Genomic DNA, 27950 nt, shown 5'->3' with positions numbered 1-27950 from the left:
GCATAGCAATAATTTCAAATGTCAAATCAATTTTACTGCTATGAAAATATTATTCCATCCCTTTATTGCCATTGCAAATATCTCCAGAAGTTGGTAACAAAAAGGAAAACTGTTTTGGGCAAATTTTCAAGAGGAGATACTTGCTTTTGCTATTAAAGCCAATTATTAATAACCTGTAATTGGCCCCTGGTTGGCCCCTGGTTGGTGTGGTCCTGCTGATTCACCACAGAGCTGCAGGAGGCGGGGTGTGTGTGCAGACAGTCCGGACAGGAGCAGGAGGAGCACCGGGTTTACAGCTGCACTTTGGGACAGTCAGAGCCGGGAAAACTGCATCCAATCCGTGGAGAACCCATCAGGAGGACTCTACCATGAGCTGGGGCACGGAACTGTGGGTACGTACAACTTAAACCTGCTTGTTTGCGACTTGTTTAGCGGGTTTTCTTTCAGCGCAGCCACTTCACAGAGCGAGGGGAAGGTGTTGTTACCTGTTAGCTTTGTGTGGGAAGCTAACGGGATGCTAGCGCAGTTAGCCGGCGCGTGCTAATGCTAATGTGCGGTGCACCTTCACAGCTTTGACAGCGGCGGAACAATAGTCTGCGGGCGGACGGGCACGACAGCCTGGGCGGAGGTCACGCAGCCGTCAAAACCTATTTATCCTCTTATTTTAACCCAATCTAACATTGTTCTGCGGTTTTTGTGCAGATCTGGAAGTTACTATGCGATTTCTTTTGTGTTTTTTGAGCGCGTCAGTCACACCCAGTTTGAAGTACACACACAGATTCACACCGATTTACACATATTAAGCCACGGGTTTGAGTGGGCTAATTTGGTTGATTCTTAACTTTCAGGTTTGTTAGTCGTTGCTTGACTGGAAAAACACGCTCTTTTGTTCTAACTTCAGTCAATGGGACATGGGGCATCGCATCTGAGCCCATGTGTGACCCAAGATGTTGTAATAAGCAAGGCAATTTTATTTGTATAGCACAATTCATACACTTTACAGAATTAAAAAAAGATATTACAGCAAATCAAAACATAAGTAATCACAAATAATCATTATGAAATTAATATTAAAGGGGGAAAGTGCAGAATAAAACCCTTTCAGTCATATGCACAGCTAAACAGAACAGTTTTGAGCCTCGATTTAAACATTGTCAAAGTAGAGGCCTGTCTCACATCTTCAGGAAGATTATTACAGGTTTTAGCTACACAAAACTGAAATGCTGATTCCCCATGTTTAGTCCTGACTCTGGGCACCAGCAGGAGGCCGGTCCCTGAAGTCCTCACAGTGTGAGATGGTTCATATGGCACTAACATGTGGGAGATGTATTTTGGTGCTGGTCCATGGAGAGACATGTTCACAAGCAGAGCTGCTTTAAAGTCTATTCTCTGAGCCACAGGAGCCAGTGTAGAGACCTGAGCACAGGACGCATTTGCTCGTACTTCCTAGTTTTAGTCAGGACCTGAGCAGCAGCGTTCTGGATGTACTGCAGCTGTCTTAACGCACGTTTGGCGAGGCCAGTGAGCAGGCGTTACAGTAATCTAACCTACTGAAGACAAATGCATGGATAAGTCTCTCTAATAAGCAACTAATTAATTGTATAAAGTGTATATAACAGGTAGATAAAGTGATGCCTGGTTTTCAAATACAACAGTTTATGCCCTCCTGTTTTGTTCTTGTTTTGATGGCTGGTTCATATAGAATGGGAATAGGTTGCTTATTTTGACTATAAATTTGTGCAGTTTTGGGGTGTTTACTACCACAGGATCACAGCAGCCCCTTACTTGACACACCTCCAGATAATAATAATAATGTTTGTATCTGAAACATTTGCAAAACAGTGATTTAAACTGCTAAACTTGTATTTGCCATGACAGCTGAATGGATTTTTGGTCAAGATCTGTTTTTTAAATATAATTTAGATTCTAAGCTTTAATTACTGCTGTGTTGTCAAATCAAGAAAGTTGAAGTAATATTAGACAGATTGGGTTAATGTTTAAGTCTTGGATTAGAGACAACACAATTGCTTTCATAATCGCTTACATCATTCCTTATTTTTGTGTAATGATTTCAGTGTGCCTATAGCCTACTTGTCTTTAGTCCTGTCATGATAATTACTATATCAATTTATCATTCAATAGATTAAAGCTGAAACAGTACATTTTGCTGCTAATTATTGGTTCATTTAGGTATGTATCTGTTGCAGTTAATGTCTTTTCATGACACTACCTATTTAAAAATGGTTCACTGGGATTATCTTGCCTTATTCTTATTGTGTCAGCGGCATGAAGCAGTTTCAATAATCCAGTTTATCGCTGTATATCTCTGAGCCAGTATATCTTGTTTCAGAATGCATTCGTGACAGGCAGAGAAGAATGCAGCTGTGTACATTTGGAAATAACAGGCTAACACTTGTAATAACCTTTTGTTTTATGAATTAAACTGACCAATAAGAATCCACATCTCTTCTGTGGTTATCCTTGCAGTTCATTTTGAGGCTCCTACAGAGGCCGTGCTGTTGGCCGTCATAATCCCTCGCGGACGCTGATGAGATTAATGTGTTGGCTGTCTGATGTCAGATTACTCATGATTGGCTGATTACAGATTATCCTCCGCTGCATTCGCTGTGTTAGCCCTGCCATGTAATCACATCTCAATCGGGACAATCCAGCCTGAATTTCTGGCTCTGGAAGCAACCCATCCCTGTATGCATTATGGGTAGGCAGTGCAAGAGTGAACTCCTCGACACCAGTAAAATCTAAAATCAATGGTTCTTAATGTAACTGCTGGTTCGAGCTTTTAACAGTAATTCCAAACCTATTCATAGAGTTAACCTTTTATAGCACTACTTAGGTAATGCATTGTTAAACATAATCAGGTGGGCTCTTATCTTCAGTGGGTAACTAAATATAATGTTCCGTTCTATTCGTTTTTACAAGTAGAAACTGAGAGTCTTGAATCAAAAATGCAAAAATGTCTTTGGGATTTTCTGTTGATAGCAGCCTCTTAGAAGTGCTTTGTGATATTAATAAAACATCGGGTTTGCCCTGTTCTTTGGCTCTTGCCCAACTGAGGGATTTCAAAGCAGGAGCAGTGCATTCTATTACCCCGGCTGACCTCAGTCTCGCTGAGGTACTCACACAAATTAGGGAGAGTTTGTCTTGAATTAAAGCTCTGTTTTGAGCCAGGATGCCTCCATGCTGAGCCCAGAGCAACCCAGTGGAGCAGAAGCCCATGTAGCCGCAAAGTCCTAGCCTGGCCAGCCAAGAATGCACACTTCTCCGAATTTTTACGAAGATCTGGTTCAGACTGAGAGTTCAGATGGGTGTGATTGACAGGAGGATTATCAGGGTCTGTCGTTTCAAAACAAATATGGCATCTCTCAGTGCTGAAGTCCTCCTCCGTGCCAAAGAGAAAGACCAAAGATCATCCAAGAGCAGAAGGTAACAACACAAGCCTTAAACTAGAGTCACATTTAAGACTGTGATGCTTAGTCTGGATCCAAGGTATGTAGTGTCAATCAAGAATACTTAAAAAGCAAAAATATATTTTATACATTTTGGCTGATTAGGCTTTGTTTTATATTGTTCATCATTGATAGCAGTCTGTCAATCTGTTGTTTTCTAAAGCAGCTGAACAGTTGCTCATGCTAACAGGAGGTCACTGCGGGTGTGAATTTGGGCCAGGCTGAGAGCACTGACTCCACGTTGGCCTGTCACGATAACACAGTACGATAACAAAGTACTGTATATAGTTGATGAAAATTTAGACGATAAATTATAACATTGCAACTAATTTATGCCACTGACACAAAAAGTAGAATTATACCCAAAAAACTATTCTAAATGTAGAGTATGGTTAAAAAACACAAACTGTATGAAATAAACTGCAGAATGAAACACTGTAGTAGTGAGTTTGTATCTATAATGATTCATAGGGGTTATTTATTCAACCGTCTTCAACTCAAATGTTATTGTAAAACTGAAAAATAACAAAAAAAATAACAAAAAAAAATCCTCACTGATGCAAACAAAGCACTATGGTAAATATTGACCCCCAAATATGATTGTCCCATCTGTCATGTGTTGATCGATAAATAGCAATTATGACAGGCCCAGTGTCTACAGAGATGTACTGCGATAAACGATAATATTGAACTGGCTTTATGCCACTGACACAATAACAACGAAGCAAGATAATCCCAATACAACATTATTTAAATAGACAGAATCATTAAAAGGCCTGAGCTGCATCAAATGAATAGCACAATGAACCAATAATTAGCCATAGAAGATATTTATTCAGCTCAAATCTTACTGTATTACATCTAAAATAACAAAAATTCCAACAGTAGCTCAGTTTGGAGTGTTTGCCCACTGATCCGAAGGTTGGCGGTTCGAATCCCGCTCTCGATGTAAACATTATTGGTCAGGGCGGTCAGGTCCAGTGACCCACATGTTAGCGGTGCGATTTCAGCTCCCACAGATGAATGCTGTCATTGTGTCCAAGTGCAAGACACTTTAGCCACCTTGCATCTAGTGTCCGTGTACATTGGTGTATGATTGTGTGTGTAAATGTTGTCCTTGATGTAACGAGCTTTGAGTGTCTTGACGGTGGAAAAGTTCAATTTAAAAAATCTAATCATATACCATTTACCAACACTAATGCAATGTGGACCTGTCAGAGAAGAGGGAGCACATGTTTTTGGTGTGGCTGTGGATGTCGCTTTTAATTATCCCAAAAGTGCTAACATGCAACTTGTGAGGTTGAAATGAAGGAGCTGAGGGAGGAGGAGGTGTGGGAGGGGGGTGGAGGGAGGCAGAATGATGTTGACAAGTGGGAAAAGACACAAACTGATGGAAGTAATGGATTATCTGAAAGATTAATGGACCTTGTGGGACATAGATACTCAAACAATGAACAGTAATATGATACACTAAGAATGAACTGCTACTATTCAAACACTGTAAACACGTCTGCGGTGGTTAGCTGTAAATATTTTAGTTATGCACTTACTGTTGGATTGGTGATACATGTGTTGTGCTATACTTTTCAGACGCAGGAAGTGGAGGGCAAAATACTTTAAGGGACAATTGCTTTGCTTTAAAGACTGCATAATTCCTTAGATAATCAAAGTGAATACAAAAGGGTAGTGTTTCCATGTTTTAACACAAATGTTCGTGAAAACTTGCTATAGATTATTTCCCTTGCATCACACAATTCAGATTCGTTGGTTTTAACCTCGCTGTAAACATAACAGACACTTGAGCTGTAGAATGCTGTTGTGCAATAGGACAAACCTGCAGTCCCTAGACTTTATGGGGGTGTAATCTGCATTGTCCCGCAGCTGAGGTCCTTGCATAGCTGTGTACTAAACACATCAGCTGAGCTCTAAACCTGCTGAGCTGAGTTTAAACGATGCTATCTGTTTTATGGGAGGACACTAAATGGTCAGTCATGTGAACAGTGTTATGTGTGCGACTCACAGCTGGGTTCACCAACTGTGTTCTAAAATCTCTGATCACTTGTATGATAAACAGCTTTTTTCACTCAAAAACATTCAAAAAGATCAGATTTTGTGAAGATGTTTTACTACATCAAACTTAGGGATAATAAACAATAATATATTTTATTGTGATAAAGAGTTGACATTAATCCTTTGTGGGATATTTTATTTGATTGTGATAATCGCCAACAAAGATATTTGCATTTACATCACCAGAATGTGCAGAACAAACCTACTTCTCTGTGATGGTCTCTTATAGATCATTGTTGTTTTCAATTATGACAAAGTACTAGACTATTGAGCCTCTCAGACTGAAAATCTGCCTTTTCTCTGTGGTATTTAATACTAGCCAGACAGGATATCTAAGTGTTTTATTGTTTTCCTGTGTATCTTGTTATTTGCATATTTCTTTTTGTTTACTTTTATGTGAAGCATTTGGTCAGCTGAAGTTATTTTAAATGTGCTATATAAATAAATTTGAATTGAAAACAGTTTTCTAAATATGGAACCTGTTCAGAAACATTTTAAACTATAACTTTAATCATTATCGTGATATAATCATTAAGTTGTTTTCTGACAACAAATTTCAATATCTTCCCATACCTATTCGCACAAGGCACTGGGACGTTATTGAAATTAGTGTCACGATAACCGTTATCATAATTGTGATTAACGATTACATCACAACAATTATTAAAGTTGCGACAGTTTAAAATATTATGGATATGAATAATTATCATTTTAATTGTATGAATAACTTCAATAAAAAATACAATACTATTACAGTTTATCAGTGAAAAGAACTACAATCTAGTGGAGAATATTTTGGATAAGCAGGGCAATGAAATTTGGGGGTCCCGGGCCAAGAAGTCTCACATGGGCCCCCCTCCAATACAAATTAATATGAAGAGAGTCCAATTCTGAGCTCCCTAAATCCCGGGACAACAGACCCCTTTGTCCCCCCCGGTCCACAGGGGAGTGGCCCGGGGGTAAATTTTTTTCTGCACGTTCTGATGATACAATGGCAATTATCACAATTATATAAAATTTCCCATGAACAATTATTGTCAACCCTTTTTATCACAATAAATGATATTGCTTCTTGTCCCATCCCTGATTCACACTACACCCACCTCTTCTCATAGATTACATTTGCTCAGAGCTCGCCAGGCAAATGAGTGACTTTTGGATAGGACCAAAATATTGAAGCTCAAGCCCCCATTGTGCATTTGGTTCAGATGTGTTCACTTCTTCTTGTTTTACAGTACTTCCTATAGCTCACTCTACACAAGAGTGAAAAACATCAGTATAAATCTTATCACCTTTTGTCCCCCGTTTGCTTCTTCGCTCACTGCTCTGTGGAGTCCATGTTGAAGCTGTTCCTCAGGTCCATTCTCTCAGGCCCAGCCTCTTTTCCCAGGGATTTGTTCTGAATTCCCCACAACTGACACTTATAGAAGGTTCCCACAGCCATGACAACATGGGAACTATTTTAATAGGTTTAAATGTCACAGAGGTTCACCAGCTCACAGTTCCACTGCACCACACCAGTGTTCATTAGGACGGCCTGCATTCAGTTACAGAGCTATGTCAGCACGTTTTCTCAATTTTATTTTTATTTATATACAGACTGAAGACATTTAACATATGTAGTGAATTAAAAAAGTAACATAACTCAACAAAATATTTTTTATATTTTATATTCAAATCCTCAAATTAGCCGCCCTTTGCTTTGACAGCGCTGCAAACCCTTGGCCATCTCTCAATGAGCCTCATGATGAAGTCTCCTGAAATGGTTTTCACTTCACAGCTGTGCCTTGTCAGGTTTAAGGAATGCAAAACGTGCAAACCAGAGTTCTAGGCAAAGGGTGGCTGTTTTCATTTATTTCAAATCTAAAGCATGCTTTGAGTTATTTGAACTTTATTTTTGTTTGCTACATTCCATATGTGTTCATTCATAGTTTTGATGCCTTCAGTGAGAATCTACAATGTAAATAATCATGGAAATAAAAGAAAAAAACTAAATGAGAAAGTGTGTCCAAACCTTTGACTGGTAGTGCACTAATTTGATACTGAAAAACAACACATAAACAGGACTGAATGGGACCTTTCCTGAATAGATTTAAAATGATCAATATCAGAACTAGACTGATATTAGACAAACCGGGCAGAGTGGCCTTTCAGCCCATGTCGATACAGTACTTGTTTCACTGTGGATAATGACACACTCTTACCAGCTTCAGCAGCATCTTCACAAGGTCTTTGGTATGTTGGTCCAAAATGTGCATATCAACACAAGAACAAAAGCCAAAGTTCATCTCTGGGCCACAGAACCCAACTCAGTCCTGAGCAGTAAGATGGCTGGACATTCCCATGGTGTTTTTACTTGTGTATAATTGTTTGAACAGATGAACCTGGCACCTTCAGGCATCTGGAAATTGCACTCAAAGATGAACCAGATTTGTGCAAGTCCACAATTCTCTTCTTTCCCATGATGTTACACAAAGAAGCAGTGCGTTTCAGGTGTGCCTTCAAATACACCCACAGGTGTGTCACTAATTAACTCAAATGCTGTCAATAAACCTATCAGACACTTCCAAAGACATGACATTATATGGGTTTTCCCAAATTATTTAAAGTCATAATAGTTTTACTGTATGTAAATGTCTGACTTTGAAGAAAGCAATGAAAAATTTTCTAAAAAATCCTTCTCTCATTTAGAAAATAGAAATAATTTTGGTAATCCTAACTGACCTAAAACAGGAAAGTTTAGTCTGATTTCATGTCAGACAGTGAGAAAAAAAAGCATGTGTCTTTTGTAAACTTCTGGTTTCAACTGTATATTGAATGATAAGTCAATATAGTATTTATCACGACACACCTATGCTCTACTGCCACAAACATGGTGGTTATCCATGGTAGCCATTCCTTTCTGAACCCTATTGAGTTTAAAGCTAGTAAGGCTTAGACGTCTGAATTGTTTGCTTTTGAATTTGAACAGCCCCAAAGGATTTACAGAAGCAATCCAACATCCATGCTCCTCTGAAATAACAGTTCTGTTTATCTGGGGTTTTCTGGCTTTGTCCCAAAGCTTAAAGCCACACCCCCTCACTACGGTAACTTCTTCTATCAGACACGTATTTTCGGCCTTTGTCGATGTAAAAACTACCTCAGAGGAAAGACAGACATTTTAGAGGAAACTTTCACAATGGATTGAGATAAATTTAGACCTCATGAAGAGCCCGGACACGTACGACCGTCCTTCCCTTTAGGGCTGCAACATTAATAGCAATCAAAATAGAATCGCAGTTTGAATGGACACAATTAGCCAATCGGTAAGGCTGCCATTTTTGAAGTACCGCAATTTCCTCCACAAACAACACAATCCCCTATGCTATTCTGCATACAAACTGCTGTCCCTGCAGTTTAGATCTATATAAACATGTTCTGAAATGTGATTTTTAGATTAGTCTGTCAGGTCAGATTTCAGTCTTTAAGATTCTGATGGTTTGTCTCTATGTTGGCTCCTCCCTATCTCTCCGAGCTTCTGGTTGGCCATGTTTCCAGTAGAACATTGAGATCAGGAGACCAGATGATTTTGGAAGTTCCAGGGTCCCCGCTAAAAACTAGAGGGGACTGGGCTTTTGCTGTAGCTGGTCCCAGACTCTGGAACAATCTTCCTCTGGGTATTAGGACAGTCCAATCTTTAAATATTTTAAAATCTTTGTGGAAAACTAATTTGTTTACAGTGGCTTTTAACACCAGCTGTGCGGTACTCTTGTATTTGTATTGTTCTATTGTATTTTTGCATGTTTTGTTTTATAAGATTGCACTTTACATCTCCTTTGCACAGCACTTTGAACAGCTGTGGTTAAATTTGCTTTATAAATAAATTTGATCTGACTTGACATATCTTCTGGATATGTTTAAAATGTGAACTTTGAACAGAATTAATAAAACACACATCACAAGTCTAATCACAATTGCAATTCTTAGATATAAATTATATATTTTTCCCAAATCGTTCAGCCCTACCTCCCTCCTCTTCACCTCCGTAGACTCACTCACACGTTTGCATATCAGGAGACAATACAGACCGCTGAGGAGTTTTCCCAGGCTGTTTCCCAATGCTACACATTTAAATCCTCTCCTCATTAGCACTCAGCTAGCTACTTGACATGGACGGTTGCTCGTTCCCCAGGAAACGGCCCATGAGGTTTTTGAGAGCCCTATAGTTAATGTCAAACTGTGCTTGATAGCTTTAGAGTTAAAGCCAAATGACATTCTGAAAAAATATGTGATTCCAATTAGCTATTTATGTGTTAATGTTTTGAGCGTGTCATTTGAGAGAATTATCTGCATTTTAGACACCTAACTATAGTTGTATCTCGGGGGCTTGTTCTCGAATGAGGGAAGGATGGAGCGTGCGATTGACAGGCAGTGTTGTGGTGAAGGAGGAGTTGCATCTAATGGCAAACCTCTCAATTTACCGGTCAATCTACGTTCCTACCCTCACCTATCATCATGAGCTTTGGGTAATGACCGAAAGGAAAGGTCGTGGATACAAGCGTCAAAATAGTTTTCTCGGCAGGGTAACTGGGTGTTCCCTTAGAGATTGAGTGAGGAGCCCGGAGTACACCTGCTGCTCCTCCACGTGGATAGGAGCAAGCTGAGGTGGCTCTGGCATCTGGGTTCCGGATGGCTCCTAGACGCCTCCCTGGGGAGGTGTTCCAGGCATGTCCCACCGGGAGATGACCCCAGGAAGACCTAGGACACGCTGGATTGACTACGTCTCTCGGCTGGCCTGGGAACGCCTGGGGTCCCACCAGAGGAGCTGGAGGAAGTGTCTCGGGTGAGGGAAGTCTCGGAGTCCCTGCTTAGTCTGCCCCAGAAAGCAGAAGAAAATGGATGGATGGAACTATTGGTGTACCATTTTTATCCAACTATATACAATTGATGTGAAAGTCTCCAATCACAACCATTCAACTTGCAGGGCTGCACTATGCACTATGTTTTGCATTGTGATATTGATATTATTGCAATATTTTAATGTACATTTTATACACACAAGTTCAGTCAAATTAATTAATTTTTACATTTGACTGATTTATCTTAGAAACATGTCATATATCATACTATTATAATTATTTATGTATCAGTTATTGTCAGTCAATATTGCAGCAGCTGTATTTTTCCGTATATACTGAGCAGGCCAAGTTATGATTTTGCACCCCTGAGTAAGATCTTGGACAGTTACAACTATGAGGTTCGTCTGGAATCTTTGTGGATGAGAGTGTGATCTAAACTGGGAGGAAAGAAATACACAGACATTCTCAGGAAGTGGTTTATCATAGAAACATGCAGAGGCTGAGGTGGCGTTCGTGGTTATGCTGATGCTGTATACAGCAGTCTTATGACTAAGTTAATGGTTAGTTAGTATCACTCAGGGAGCAGTGTATGTCACCTTTAACCTGGCACTGTCTGTGTCACATGACTCTCCAAATCTCCATACTCATTCTTTCTGAAGCAGTCTCACGTGAAGAGGTTTCCACTGAACACAGGGCAGACATTTTCCACTGTGTAAGGGGAACTGGAGTGATGTGGCAGAGACGATGTTCCTATATTTCTTAGGAATGTCTACATATCAGCTGTTTAATTTTGTTTGTTTTATGCTCCCTTAAAGGTCCTACATTACGCAAAATGGATTCTTGTGAGCTTTAAGCCATGTTATAATGCTGTTACCTCAAAAACATACCTGGAGTTGTGTTTTGTTTCTTTCACACGTTAGTCTGTCTCTCAAAATGTTCTGTTCCACCTTATGACATCATTTAGTGGTGATTTTCAAATTAACAGCTACCTTTTATATTTAGTTCAATAGAGATGGGCAATTCCAGGGCTGAAAACATCCAAATGATTCTAGTGAAGGTGTATAGAGTTTGAAAACACAGTGGAGTACTACCTGTATTACCACATGACCAAGGTGGACAAGGTGTTTTCTATTTGAGAAAAGAACTCTAAATATGCAGGGGTTGTGTGTTAAACATGTGTGAATGAAACAAAACACAACTCCAGGTCTGTTTATAGTATAGATCATAGAATAGTGTAATATGGGCCCTTTAAAGTTGCAGTCTGTAACATTTCTGGTTAGAGTCTTCCACCTGTCTCCATTGCTGTTGGCTTAGAATTAGGGATGGGCAATATATCTGTTCCAGTATCGGTGCCAGCCGATATCAATTCTCTAAATATCGATTATCAGCCACATTATCAGTTCAAAAAACCCATATTGGCCCATCCCTAATAAGAATGTTGCATGTTATTGGATTAAACTTGTGTATATAGCACTTTCTTTCTGGGGTTTTTGGTGGGTTTTTTGCTCAAAATACCTCAGAAAACATGTGTTCTTACAGTGAGCAGGATTGGCTCTCCACAAACCTGTAACTTAGCTTGGCCTGGCATGATGGCATCACTGCCTCGTCTATATAGACAGATTTGTTTATTGCCATAGTCTGGAACATGTAAAGCAATAACATCTCTATAGAGGCTAGCAGGCGGCATACACTCCTCTAAAAAAGTTACGCAATGCAACATTAGGTAAGGTTATAAATTTTCCCATTAATACATGTCAGGACTGTCAAAAAGTCACGCTTAACCAATACACTGTTGACTTTAGGTGACCGCGCTGATAGTGATGACAAAGTTCAGTGTCTTTAAAGGCCCTATATTACACAAAACGGACTCTTGTGAGCTTTAAGACATGTTATAATGCTGTTACTTCATCAAAAACATATCTGGAGTTGTGTTTTGTTTCATTCACACATGTTTGAGTAACCCTGGTTTATTAGTCTGTCATTTCTAAAGCTCAAAATGCTCTGTTCCACATTATGATGCCAGGAAGTGGTAGTTTTCAGTTAACATCTATGTTTTACCTTTTGTTCTGGTGCTTCCAATCATTTTTACTGTTGGACATCTGAGCATTTTTAAACAGCATGAACAGAGTAACTTCATGCCATGTTATAATGTTTGAGAGTGTTTTCTGTTTAAGATAAAAACTCAGCCTAAGTATGCAGGGTTTGTGTGTTAAACAGGTGTGAACAAAACAAAATAAGATGAGGAAAACATCAATATAGCATAGATCAGAAAACAGCCTAAGATGGAGCACCATCTTGAGTGGCTCTGTGGCTCAGATGCTTGAGTCAGCGTGAGGTAAACACATGAATGAGCTGTTTGTTTGAGAGTCACACAGATGGGCCCTGACACACTGGACGGGATTGTGTCTTCACATCCTGCTCCCTCAGATTGGTCACAGCCTCACACAGAAAAGGTCCTGTTTGGTAAACATATGTTGACCGCTCAAATAGCTCAGGCTACTGCTAGACTCACCTTATCAACACAAGGTTCTTTGGATTGTTTTTGCCACATAAATGTAAATGGTCTTAGTAGATTTTTTTAAATAGCTAAGTGCAAAAGAATGTTCGTAATATTCTTGTTTACAGCCACATATGTGCGACAGTAACTTAGTTGGTAGAGTGTTTATCCACTTTGAATCCCTCTCTCGACCTAAACATTAGTTGAGCGGTCAGATCCAGTGGCTCACAGGTTGGCGGTGTGATTCCAGCTCCCACAGATGAATGCTGTTGAGTCCTTGGGCAAGACACTTAACTTGCATGAATGTGTGTGTGAATAGGTTATTGGCTCCTTGATGTAAAGTGCTTTGAGTGGCTCAAAGGTGACCACTTTACCAAAACGATATTTTTTTTTTATACTGTTCCCTGTGTTGTCCATTGTATTGTCTTTCTTCATATATGTGATGTCTTCTGTATGTGTATAAAATGTATAAAGTAGTAAACATAAAAAAACCCGAGATGCTGTGTCCTTGTACCATCTCATACCCATCCCCTTGTTCTCTGCTGTTCTCAGTCTAAATGATGAAATGCCCATTCCTGACCACACCTGAAGCCTGCGGTCATGAGGATGGTAGACCAGAATAATCGGGTCATAAAATATTGTGTTCTTATAAAAATATACAGGAATGAGTTCGCAACAGAGCAAATTCAAGTAAGACGGTATTTATCTGGTGCTCCCAATCATTTTTACTGTTGCACATCTGAGCATTTTTAAGAGGAGTGAACATAATAACAGATTTTTTGTATATAATGATACAGCGTTAATGTTTTTGAATTTTATATTAAAGATCTTATTACTCAAAACTGAATCTTGCAAGCTTTAAGCCATGTTATAATGTTGTTACCTCATCAAAAACAGACCTGGAGTTGTGTTTTGTTTCATTCACATGTTTGAGTAATTCTTTATTATTAGTCTGTCTACATCTCCAAACCTCAAAATGCTCTGTTTCACTTTGTGATGTCATGAAGCGGTAGTTTTCAAGTTAACAGCTCCTTTTACCATTATTTCAATAGAGATTGGCAAGTCCAGGGCTGAAATCATCTGAATGATTCTAGTGAAGGTGTAAATCCCAGTGGAGCACTTCCTGTATTACCACATGACATCACAAGTTGGACACAAGTGTTTTCTGTTTGAGAGAAAAGCTCAGCCTAAATATGCAGGGTTTGTGTGTTAAACATGTGTGAATGAAACAAAACACAACTCCAGATATGAGAAAAAGCAAACTTGATAATGTAATATGATTGGCAGTTGTTGGCACTGACTTGATTTCAAATATTTATGCAAGTAATGTTTTAATGAAGAAATCGTGTAGTAATCCATAGTGTATTTGTTTTTTTTTTTTTTAGAAATAGTAATGCACTGTAAATAGGCCTGTCACAATATCACTTTTTGAAGAGTTATATATTGCTAAAGTAAATATAGACCATAAGCGATAATATTCAAAACCAAACCATAAAGCAGAATTCTCCTCAAAAAGTATTTGAAGTGTCCAATATGGTTAAAACTTGAGCTGCAAGAAATAAATAACAGAACGCAAAAGTTAGCAAGTTAGTTTGTCTCTATAATGAGTCATAGAAGTTCATAATATGAGAAAATTTCAACTTAGAACAGAAAAATAAGCAAAATTTCCCACTAGTACGCAGAAAAAGTCCCCGCTATAAATATTGACCCCCAAAAATGATCCTCCCATCTATCATGTTTTTAAGGATAAGTCGATGTAGAATTGTAAATGATATATATTGATTACCGCCGTATCTCTGCATCTGTTCTGTGAGTTGTGTGTTGTATTGAATCATTCGGGACCATGTAATTTCCGGCCCTAATTCTCACCATTAGCTTAAATAAATGATGAACAAGAGGACTTAACTTCTCTTTTATTCACATGAGACTATCACTTCATCATCAGATGCTGTCCCAGACATGAGGGTCAGTGTGTGGGTGTCTGACATCCGCAAATGGTGTAACAGCTGGGAAAATGACCCTGCCAATCTGTTCTATATGGACCGTGTACACGCCCACATGACATGGACTTGGCTTAGATCCTTTTTGTTCAGCTTCTTTATGAATAATTGCCATTGTAACTCTACTTCGGTCACTAGGAGCCTAAAACTGAGAGAAGTAATCGTGCAATTGTTGGCTCAGCTGTACCTCACCACCCGGCGTCCAAAGTTACTCAGTTGGGGAAAAAAGGCAACACACAACGTTTAAAACTCAAAGTACATTTTGCATTTTATTGGACTAGGGACACAAAGACAGTTTTGTCTTTTATTTGTTCACCTGCACGACACTGGATCAGTGGGCAAACCATCTGCCAATTGAGCTAAAGATTGGCAGTTTGATTGGCTGAGCGGTCAGATCCACTGGCCCACAGGTTGGCGTTGCGATTCCCGCTTCCACAGATGAACGCTGTCATTGTGTCCTTGGGCAAGACACTTAACCCACCTTGCCCCCAGTGTCAGCATACACTGGTGTGGGGGAATGGATGAGTGGTTTCTTGATGTAAAGTGCTGTACAGTGCCTTGAAGGTCACATTTTTATATAGGTCTTTTCCACCATGACCATTCCCCTGTTTTTATGGTTTTAACTTGTTCTGTTCAGTGTCCTTGGGTGTTTTGAAAGGTGCTTATAAAGAAAATGTATTATTACTAAAGTTGTGTTCCTGCTGGTTGTGTGATTTTGTTTAGGGCTGCCAATCTCTACAGCAAATAAGACAGAAAAAGAGTGCATGCAAACACACAAATCCATTTACTGTACATAGTGTTTTAGTGAGGAGACTCAATTAAATGGAGAACTACTTAACTGGAAGTGCCAATTTGAACAGTAGTACAGGTCAGTAGCACTAGGCCAGAAGTAAAATTGGGCAGAATAAGGTGAACTATTGCTAATATCACTACTACCCTTTCGCATAGGAGGCTTGGCTGCCACTGACCACTGCCCAGAGTATGATACTAAAGCTAGTATCGAAACTAGATACTCATTTGAGCAGGTATCAATACAAAAAAAAGTCACAGGAAAGAAATGAACCTTTCCTGGATAGCTTTAGAGTGATCTTGAGCTGTATCAGAATAAATATAAGACACATAGATTAGTATACACCCATGGGCCACTATGGAACATACCTGGACACTGAGGAACTACACAGATATAAGACACATGGGAATATTGAAGAAAGTATTACCATTTAATGTTAAAAATTGCATTCTGTTTTCTAAAGACCGAGTGTTTTTTTATTATCATCATGGTATGGGAGTCGGTATTGAGTATCCAAACAACACTAGTCCAGAGTTAACACACCTCTAGGTTTTGTATTTGTTAGTGTCATGTTTTGTTTATTTAATTTTTTTTGCCAACCCTACCTTATATCCATACCCTCCCTTGACTCCTCCTGCTTGTGCGTAACTGCTCCCTGGCCTGTTGCTGGTATAATGATGCAGGATCCTCATGCCTGCGTATCTGCTGTGTGTCTCCTGTCAGACCAGTCTGCCTGGGGCTGGGCCTATGACGTTGCAGAGACAAAAGACCAGATCCAGTTCCACTGAAACCTGATGAGCCAGCCCAGGTGTGCTTTCCATCGAGACAAATAAAAAAATACCAGCAACAGTTACCTCGAGGTCAGCCACCGGTTTTTGGGACAGTTAGGGCTCAGTTTTGTAATGCTGCCTGGGGTGAAGTTATGAAATTGTGACCTCCATTTTGTGTTGTGTAATAATTCAGTGGGAAGATGTGTTTATAGGCCTGCGTGGAGTCTGTTAGCTCGTGTGGGTGGGGAGACTCAAGATTGGGTGCATGAGAACGAGACAAGTGGGATATTTATGAATGAATTTGACAATAGGGCTCTGCAATTATTCAAATTCAGTCATTACTAGTCGTCATCAGCCAGTCTTATGTCAGTAAAAGCATGTGGTTTGGAGCAGAGTTCAAACTTGGAGGAACAAATTTAACCGGATTTTACGGAAGAAATTAACAATGAAAGTGATTGTTTTGATGTTTTTTATAAGACCAGATCGATCAATAGTCCTGTATGTACTGTAATTATGACATGATTTGACTTCTTTTATGTTTTGTTGTGTTATGTGCTTGAGGCTTTTACTGGCTTAGTATGGAGACTTTTCTGTCTCCTTATGCTGCTATTGTGTTTGTTTGAATAAGTCATGAAATTAACACTTGAACACTTAGTAGAGCATAATACTGTCTTTGTATACAACTACTGCAAACACTGTCTCTAGTAGTGCTGCAAGGCCAGATCCAGTTCCAACGCAATCAGGTTCACAATTTTGAATCTCGTTTAGGCCTGTCATGATAACAAATATGACGCGTAGAAGGTGAATTGTTACTATCACTACTACCCTCTCACATAGGAAGCTTGACTACAACGGATCATTGTTCAGAGAAGGGTTGTCAAAAGTATCGAAAATCAGGCCACATAGAATTTGGTTTCAATATTATCGTTTATATTTCTATTCTATATGTACAGTATCGTTTAAAAAAAGCTGCAGTAAATAAACAGCAGAATGAAGCACGGTATATTTCTATAGAGAGATATTGCGCTAAACGATAATATTGAAACTGCTTTACGCCACTGACACAATAACAACAAAGCAGGATAATCCCAGTAAACCATTTATAAATAGACAGGATCATTTAAAAGGCCTGAGCTGCAACAAATGAATAGCAAAATGAACCAATAATTAGTCTTAGATTGTAGTTATTCAACAGCTAAAATCAACAGTTTGAGAGCAGTAGCTGTACTTTCTGCTCCACTATATTTTTGAGCTGGACTGAAAAGTAAAAGTATTTTTCATTATTGTTTGAGACCTGCTGAAAAGGCTGAGGATTTATTTTTTATTAAGTTCATAATTTGAGCAAACACAGAAATACAAATAAAAACAGCTGGAAAAAAAAAAAAGTTGTTTCTACTGAACAAACTTCAGCGCAAATCTTTATCAAAATCACTACATTTGAAGCCTTATAAGACCTCAAAATCTGCACGAAAATACTTACGTTTTACTCTTTAAGTACATTTTTAAATTGGTACTTTTACTTGAGTATTTTTTTTTGCTCTGGTATCTGTACTTTTACTGAAGTAACAAACTCGAGTACTTCTTCCATCACTGCTTTTACAAAGAAAATGTACATATGATAAATAGTGAACCCCAAAATATATTGTTTCAGCTTACATATAATCACTATATCAATATGTAGATATAGTGATATAGACAGGATAACACTTAAGTAATTAGTTTACATCTGCATTTCCCATCTCAATTCTTTAATATCTCAAAAGAAACAGCCAAGAATTTGACCTCCAAAAATGATTGTACCATATATATATATATATATATATATATATATATATATATATATATATATATATATATATATATATATATATATATATATATATATATATATATATATATATATATATATATATATATATATATAATAAAATGATATGTTGTTAGAGTAATCGTAACAGGCCTAGTCTCATTTAGCAATTGAACTTTTACTGTTACAAAGATGACAATAAAATGCCACGTCGTACATATTGTATTTTTTCTGAGGATAAGGCCTGTTGAAACACGTTCTAAAAAGTATGTGATTCTTACTACTGATTCAACTATATCACAATTGCAGTGCTGGTCCAAAAAACAACTTAATGGGATATTTTTTCCGAAGTTGTTCAACCATTGTGTCTATTCTAATTTTAAGCTATGGCGTGCCCTCATTTTGACCCGTAAACGGAAGTCCCTAAGAATACCCTTTATAAACTGGATGTATTGTTTGCGGTGGCTATAATGAAGCACATGATTGTCTGCATTAACCTACATGTATAATTACTCCATATTTGAGGCCTCTTTAACAGACAGGCCATTGTGCCAAAGCGGGTCACATGTCTCCTCCGTGTTTGTCCCCACATGAAACACACATGTGCTGTCTTTAGTATTTTGTCCACACTCAGCAGAAACGTTGGAAGCTTCAAACTGTGTCTATTTCTGATTTATGTTCCCTTCATAGATGTTATCACTCGCAGAAAGCATTGCTATTGCTTTTTTTACTGCCACATCACACCATATCACACACGACTTGAAGATAATCACTTTGCTGAAAGAAAAGTCCTCCTGTATGAGGTTAATATTTGACTTTTTCACAGGAACAAAGTGTCATTGCTACCGTCCCGTGTAGACTTTAGAGCAGACCTGTTCTGCAAAATCCACTTTTAACCATGCTATAGTTGTTTCCCTTCACCTGAAGCTGTTTTTGGAGTGACTTGTGCATATTTGAGCAATCTTTAATCACTTGTTTTCAAAACACCATATTGCCAATCAACTCCCGGTTTCTTGCCACCAGCATACGCCTACGGCGACTTTGTTCTCCAATTTGACAGTTTTAATCGGTGATACACGTGGGATTTGGCAGCGTTGCATGGTCAATTTGCAACAAATGAAAAGCTATCCATAGGAGGGACTCTTTGTTGTCGATAGGCACCGCAGTGTAAGATATATAGAAGTAAGATATATGAGTTATGTGGCAAAGAAAAAGGTAAATATCTTTAGAAAAGGTAAATAACTAAAGATATATATTTTTAAATATTCAAATCTTCAAAGCAGCCACCCTTTGTCGAAAAAATATTTAGTAAAATTATGTAACTTACACATACATAATTCCATATATGTTGCTTCATATATTTGATGTCTTTAGTATGTATCTAAAATGCAGAAAGCAGGAAAGAAAAATGAAAACGTTTGTGTCCCCAAAGAACCAGGAAAACCTGGTTTGTTGTTAGCATGCTAGTAGCATTATTGTGACATCTGGGGATAAAACATTTTTATCAAACAAGAAGTGGTGGTGGTGTGCTATTAGCATGCTAGTTGTTTGTTTTTATTATCGTGACATCATCAGGTCCAGTCAGACCTCTGAAAGTTGTGTTTCTAAAGAGGTGGGTGCTGCTGCTTAATGCATTGTTATAGATTTACTGGCCTCACTAATACGCCTCATGCGAAGAAGAATTGTAGGAAGTAATTTGTGTTAAAGGGCAGTTATTAATAGTCTGTATTGTTTATGCTCAGGGAATTTATATTGAAACAAAGCCATTTTGATTTTTATGTTTTTACTGAGACAAAATGAATTTAAAAAAAATCAGGATTCATAAATATGAGGATTAAAAAAATAATAAATTTGTCTTATAACTCCAATGGTGGACAATGGTATGAAAGTAAAATATCAAAAAAATATAATACAGATCTTTTCACAGTGTCCTACTCATATTCTAGCTGCACATAACTTGTCTTAAAGGTCCCATATTACGAGAGCTTTAAGTCATGTTTTAATGTTGCTATCTCCTTAAGAACGTAACCTGGAGTTGTGTTTGTTTCATACAGTCATGCTCTGTTCCACCTTGTGATGTCATCTAGTGGTAGTTTTCAAGTAAACCAAGGTGTTTAATGGAGTTTAAAAACACAGCAGAGCACTTCCTGTTTTACCACTTGACATCACAAGGTGGAACAGAGTGTTTTCTGTCTGAGAAAAGAACTCAGCATAAATATATAGGATTTGTGTGTTAAACATGTATGAATGAAACAAAACACAACTCCAGGTATGTTTTTTGAATTTTGATGAGGAAACAACATTATAACATAGATCAGAAAATGGCGTAATATGGGCCATTTAAATTGTTCGGGGACCTTGGTGCTCTGGATTATCCTCAATCTGGGTTCAACTGTTTCATCACTGTTTTCACCTCATCTGAACTAATGCAAGTAATGTATACGTTATATAAAATACTACATACTTCCAATTCAAACGACTCATGGATTCTTGATTCTTGGATAAAATTAAAGGCCGTGAATGGATTCTTGTATGTTTTTGTCTTCAGTATTTGAAAACCACCTGCAAATTTGTAATGCCGTTTGCTCATTCATCAAATGTAACAGAACTGGGCCATCAGGAACATAATAGATGGGTCCACTGAGGCGGGTTGAACTTAACAGTATTCATGAGGGAATCCGTCATCACAATGGAGGACATGAGAACACCAGTCTGCAGCAAGAGCAAGAATGTGGAGAGACTGAAGAGACCAGCATAACAGTGTCAGAAATAAAAATATAACTTATATTTTAGTGTTTTGGACGGTGGTAACTGTAGAGATTTGTTGCGTGTTGTCATAGTAATGCCTTTGTTAATTTTGCAATGTCCCGTAAACAGATGTGTTTTATTACGTGAGTTATTTCAGTTGGCAATGGGCTACAAGGAGGAGAAAACAACTGAACTTGGTTGAGGTTGAGGTGAAGCTTGTGCCGTACTGATGCTTCTAATGTTTGTGCTAAAAATGTTCCCTAAAATGAATATAATCACTAAGCATTAAACATATTTAAAGGTCCTATATTACGCAAAATTGACTCTTGTGAGCTTTTAGCCATGTTATAATGTTGTTACCTCCTCAGAAACATACCTGGAGTTTTGTTTTGTTTCATTCACATTTTTGAGTAAGCCTTTATTATCAATTGGTCTACATCTCCAAAGCTCAAAATGCTCTGTTCCACCTGGTGATGTCATGAAGTGGTAGTACTCAAGTTAACAGCTACTTTTGACCTTTTGTTTAGAAGAGAGCAGCAGTTCCAGGGCTTGAATCATCCATATGATTCTTGTGGAGGTGTATGGAGTTTAAAAATACAGTGGAACAAATTGTTTTCAGTTTGAGAGGAGAAATCAGTCTAAATGTGTAGGGCTTGTGTGTTAAACGATTGAATGAAGCAAAACACAACTCCAGGAGGAAACATTATAACATAGATTAGAAAAAGGCTCAACATAGGCCCTTTAAAGCCAGAGTGTGTAACCTATTATATATATCATTTTGTGTTTATTTCACTGAAAAACTAAGAAAAGCATGCGTCCTTAGTGTGAGCAGGCTTGCTTCTCCACAAACCAGACTCTTATTTGGCATCGAAGGGGAAAAACACTTTTTTAGGTAAAATGTGCAGTAGAGATTTGTGTGGTATTCCCAAAGACAAAAATCCAAGGAGTAATTTATAGAGAAAAAATCAAAAACCTTTATTACATCATGGCTATAGCCTCTTATCTATTATCCAATCTGTTATGTGGATTATGTGGACATATACACACTCAGCGTTTCTTATTCTGTTTTGTTTATCTAAAAGTCTTTCCACATTTAATAACTGAATATTTTTCTCTTTTGTTGGTAGCTGTTTTGTCTTGTCTGCTTCCATCTCCTATTGTTTTGCTTAGCTGACTTCTCCAGATGCCCTCCCTAAGCCCTCACACTCCCTAAAGCTCCCTAAACACAGGCTGTTGTTTTATAATCCCTCTGAGGACTTTAACATTTCCTCACACCAACACATTTGAGGTCACGTCCCAGCCTCAATACTAGACCAAGCAGCACCTCCACCGACGTGATATGGCGCGAGTGTTAGGTTGAAAGTGTCAGTTTGAAACACTAGATTTGATGATACCGTAAACATTTTGTAATTGTGACTTTCCATTTTGTCATCAGATTGTTCCAAAAAAGCTTCTCATACATGATATTCTTTTCTACATAATGCTCGTGTTCACTTATTAAAAAGTACAATTCTAAGATAATTGTTTAAACACAGGACTTACTCATTATTATAAATGTTATGTCTTTTTTACTTTGGTACATGACACAAGTACTTTGGGTATATTTACATTTACTTTTTGCCATAGCTTGTTTAAATAAGTGGACTAAATGAGTGTGATGTCACTTATAGCTCATCGAGGCTAGAGCAGTTATAGGGGCCAATTTGGAGCCAGGTTCTATGTTTAGAATGCCGACTGCGAGTACCATAGCAACCAAAGAGCCAATCCGGAGCGAGGTTATTGAATGGAACGTTCCTCCTTGCCTGCACCTCTGGTTTAGCAGGGAGCGGGCGCTTAGCAATGCTTTTAATCAAACCTGTTGCTAACGCTAGGAGAAACAACCCCCAGGAAAAAAGGTGCCTGATTTCTCTGTTATTAATGCTCAAAATTTTATTTATGGACAAAATTGTAAATAAAAATACCGGGGTCATGTAGAGTGGGCTAATACGAACATTTTAAGATCCAAATGACAAGCTGGACAGCATTTTATAAACTGTTATTTTTGCTAAATAATACTAATTTTGGCCATAATTTTGACTCAAATTTCAATATTGGCTGTAATATCCATTGCTGCCTGTTTTTGAACATTTTTGTGACTTTTATTATTCCTCTTAGACTTCCAGGAAAAAGAGGTCCCCTTCCAGGATTACATGAGCGAGAGGAGGCCGGGTGCTGTTCAGGAATGCCATTATCTGCAACTATTGTCCCAGCGGCAGTTTGTATGCTAATTCACATCAGCATCTCCTGTGAAATGCACTATTCCTGTTTCTAAGTGTAGAGCAAGAGACAGGGATTTCTTATGTGCCAGATATTTTATATAGAATCTGATTATTATTGTTTGAGTGAATGAAGAAATTACTTTTTACTTTAGTTTTACTTGAGTGATACTTTATTTTTTTTGTGGCCGAAATGGTGAATCACAGAGTCCTAAACAGAAAAGTTAATGTTAGAGTTTTGTCTAAAATGTTCCACAGTATAGTTATTAAACTTGTAAATCTCTATGGAAACAAGCAGATGACACCACCAGGCCAAGGTACAGGTCAGATCTGTGGATTGGCAAGCACGCTCACAGTAAAAATGTTTCTTAAACGCAAAGAAATATAAAACATAAAAAACACAACATAAAAGTACTTGGATCAGTGTAAGCTCATTGTATTTAGCCTTTGGAAAATGCTTTATCCTCTCTCTATAGTCTACTGTGTTGTATCACCTTTTTATTTTTTGTGGTAGCACTCAAGCCACACATTTTGCTTCAGTTAAAAGCTTCATTGATCCCACTATGAGGAAACTGACAAAGCAGCTCTTAATAAACACTTAAGAGCAGACAGTATAAAACCACGTGTGCTTGCAGTTTTGCCAAGAACGAGCATATTTGCATTGGGGATCACATTTATAAAAGAAGAAAAAATGAGTGATGGGGCTTTGGGCTTCTTTTAAGAGAATGTATCCAATAGATTCAGATCCCACAAAGATGCGTTCAAAAGACTGGCTCCTTTATCATTTATGTATATGATGGGAGCCAATGTGAGAACTCAAACTAATCACAGAAAGAAATGACCAAACTCCCTCGTTGCTTCCCTTAGCATCATTTTGTAAGTGCTGGTACATGATGTATTGTGTTTATCCCACTCCCGTCTGTGCCTCTACTCCTTCCTTCTGCTTTTTTTTTTCTATTTTTTTCTGCAAGCAAAAACCCAAAAGCGTAAGGATGCTGTCATTTCCCCTGTGAGGCCGTCTGCTCCTGCATGAGCTCATACTCTATTACTTATTCATGGGCAGAGTCACTGAAGGCGCGCTAACACGAGTGGGCAGTGGGCACAGACGCAGACCACCAATCGAGAGAGGGAGACGCGGGCAGAAAATTACACTCCAACAGCAGAGAAAGCATCCAAAATATCTGTTATTTTCTGGAACTATTTTTGTTTGTTGTGTGAATACAATTGGCTGAGAAATAGTTTGGAACGTTGGTGGTTGATTTTAACTTTGGACTATGAGTCTGCAAGTTCGATGATTAATTTGATGCTGAAAATGCTACTTAATAGTGATTTTTACATAACACATTTTATATATATTTGTGGTAAATTGTCATATTTTTATATAGGGCTTTTCCACCTTCAAGGCACTCAAAGCGCTTTAGATCAAGGAACCACTCACCCATTCATTCAAGAGCTGGGATTGTGATTAAAATTGCGATTTATGTTTTAATGAAAAATACAGTTCCCAAAAAAATACAGTTCCCCCCCAAAAATGGAGAATGCATATTTCATAGAAGACTGAAATATAAACTGTTAAATTAATACTTAAATCCCAAACATTTTAAAATTCTTGTAGAGGTGTAAATAAGATTAGCAGGTTTGCATATTACGATGGGATATTTTTTAGCTGTGAAAATTACCTTATGTTTACTTAAAGTATTTGCTATTTGCTACCATTTCTACACTATGAACAAAAGTATACTAAGTAGAGATCGATTGATATGGGTTTTTTTTCATGGATAATGCCAATACCGATTCTTTAGACTCCAGAAAAAACTGATGGGCAATAAGCTCTGCCGACATTTTTGGGCTGATATGTAGGGCTGTTTTTGTGTTATTTTTCCCAGATTATGCAATTTAAATTACTACAAACTCACTCACAGCCCTTTTTATTAAATGTAAGCCTATGAGAGAGCAGTTTAGTCAAGTTTTGTGCAATTGTCGTGGCACTAACGTGTTCAAATAAAGCATTATGTGTATGCTATGACAGCACATCTGCCATAACTAAATATCGACCTCTGCAAGAGATTTAAAACTGATTCATTAAAATGCACAACTATTGGCCAACCTATCTCTATTATTAAGTCAAAATCTTGGCGACCCATCTCATGTCTCGTCTTTTGGAAATTATCTGGTACTACCCCTCCTCCTAAGTTATAAATGTCAAATTAACTTGTTTTAAAGACTTGTAATTGTCAATTACTACTGTTTTTACAATTGTAGAAATGAAAGCCCAACTTGGTAGACTAGTTTTACACCGTTCCCTGCTATAAACCTCAACCTCTCCCCAATTTATCTTAACTCCCTCTTTCAGTTGTACAGCCTTTACTTCTTCACAATGCTTGTCTGAACACCACTCTGCTGTCATTGTGGTGTTGTGAATGATAACTGAAGAGGCGGAGAGGTCAGCTGTTCTGGAACCGTGTCAGATTTCCGGAGGCGACCCTCAGGAGTGTGTACAAATATGGGCTGACATCGCCCAACAAGTGAGAACCGTGTCTACCATCTACCGCGTCTGATATTTAGCCCTGAGTAAATGAAAGATGTGAGGAGAAGTTGTAGTTGTCAGTACAAATACACATCAGAGTAGCAGCCCCCTGTGTTGTGTGTGTGTTCATAGACTGTACATAATAGTGTTGTTTCTACTTGAACAGAGCCATTGTAGTGAGCCTGTTGATTCTAAGGTAACGCGTAAGAAAACCATTATAGTACACGCTGTCCTTTTGTAATGACCAGACAATAATCATTATGTAATGCACTTAAAGCAGACCTATTCTGCAGAATCGACTTTTTAGAGCATTTTAGTGTTTTATAGTTGTTTCTCTTTGCCATTTACTCATCTAAAGTTGTTTTTGGAGTGATTCATGCATGTTTGAGCAATCTTTAATTGCTTATTTTCATTTTGCCAATCAACCCCTGTTGTCAGCCACGGTTCTCCAAAATCTAGTTTGATCTGCAGCTATTCATCTGCTGACTCTTTTTTGTGAGGACATTTACAGCGATGTCTGCTCCCAATGGACACCGCAGTTTTCTAATGCAGAACTCAACGTTTTTATTTTATTAAGTTGTTTTAGATGAATAAAATGTGCAAATTATAACGTAATAGTCCTTAATTACTGATTTAATCATTGAAAGTTCACTGTATAACTATTTTACCTGACACCTGCTAGTCTCCATGTTACAATGTTATGAAATGTTACAGTTTTGCCTAGAATGTTCTAGCGTATAGCATTAAACTTGAAAACCTTTATGGAAACAAGCTGACACCACCAGGCCAAGTTACAGGTCAGATCTGTGGATTGATAGTAGTATGCTGTCCCATATTACACTAATCTATATTATAATGCTGTTTCCTCATCAAGAACATACCTGGAGTTGTGTTTGGTTTCATTCACACATTTTGAGTAACCCTTAAGTATTAGTATGCTACATCTTCAAAGCTTAAAATGCTCTGTTCCATCTCGTGATGTCATGAAGCCGTAGTTTTCAAGTTAACAGCTAATTTTACCTTTAGTTCAGTAGAGATTGCCAATTCCAGGGCTGAAATCATCCAAATGATTCTAATGAAGGTGTATGGAGTTTAAAAACACAGTGGAGCAGTTCCTGTACTACGACATGATCTCAAGGTGGAACAGAGTGTTTTCTGTTTGAGAGAAGAACTGAAAGCCTAAATAAGCAGGGTTTGTGTGTTAAACATGTGTGAATGAAACAAAACACAACTACGGGTATGTTTGTGATGAGGAAACAACATCATAATATAAATCAGACAATAGTGTGAGTGAGTATATTTTGCCAATCCATCAGAAATATGCAAAAACATGGCTAGATCTTGTTTGTGGTTTAAATATCGCACAAAAGTGAATACACTGTTTTGTTTTTCACTCATTTAAACATACAAGTCATTGCAGATGTTCATACGGTATAAGATCATGTTCTACACAAGCATTACTGATCTTGCTATTACATATCCCCTTTTAAGCTCTGTGGATAACTCGATACCGCTGCAGCATTGATCGTTCTGTTTTGGCCTTATGTGGACTTGAGCCGTGTGTCTGAGGGACCACAGCCGACAGGAAACACTTTTACTGCTGAGTCACTGCCTGGAAGACCCAACTATTTCAACAGATGCTCCGGTACAGGGCCGTAACCCAAACATCTGTGTATGACAACCAACACAGCCCCAGATCCCAAAATGTGTGCTGCAAATGTGCTTTCAATCAGGCCTTTGCAGTTAATAAAATCAGGATCTAGTTCTTTAATAACGTCTATGATCTGCTTGAGAGTGACACACGTTTAGAGAGAAATGGAGATATCTAAAGCCCTTTGAGTTAATTTATAAATTGGGCAACTTTTTGTGTTAAATTGCACTGATTAAAGTCTTTCTTGTAACCATAGACTGTATAAAGAAGTGGGCTAAGTGAGTGTGACGTCACCCATAGCGTTCGGCATCAGCCAAATGAAGCTCATCGAGGTTAGAAGTTAAAGGGGCCAATTTGGAATTCTGAATGCAAGTATCATAGCAACCAAAGAGCCAATCTGGAGTGAGGCTGTTGAAGGCAATGCTCCTTCCCGCCCACACCGCTGGTTTAGCTGGGAGCGAGCACTTAGCAACACTGTCAATCAAACCTGTTGCTAACGCTAGCAGGGGTGACGTCTGGGAGATGGAGAA

General features: G+C 38.3%; 1 protein-coding gene across 5 annotated transcripts in view; it reads left to right on the top strand.

The window, feature by feature from the left end:
• The first annotated feature begins 234 nt into the window (after positions 1-234).
• The window catches only part of fnbp1l (formin binding protein 1-like), a 54246-nt gene continuing 26530 nt past the window's right edge, over positions 235-27950 (top strand). For 3 of the 5 annotated variants that reach the window (XM_055221411.1, XM_055221409.1, XM_055221410.1), the window contains exon 1: positions 248-392. In XM_055221411.1, the coding sequence (XP_055077386.1) occupies positions 369-392 (24 nt within the window). In that variant the 5' untranslated portion in view covers positions 248-368. Of the gene's footprint in view, positions 393-27950 lie in introns of all 5 variants that reach the window. The other 2 variants (XM_055221408.1, XM_055221412.1) reach the window with 2 other exon arrangements.

The sequence above is a fragment of the Periophthalmus magnuspinnatus genome, chromosome 4 (assembly GCF_009829125.3).
Source record: "Periophthalmus magnuspinnatus isolate fPerMag1 chromosome 4, fPerMag1.2.pri, whole genome shotgun sequence".
NCBI classification, from domain to species: domain Eukaryota; kingdom Metazoa; phylum Chordata; class Actinopteri; order Gobiiformes; family Gobiidae; genus Periophthalmus; species Periophthalmus magnuspinnatus.
This window is presented reverse-complemented; position numbering and strand designations above follow the sequence as displayed.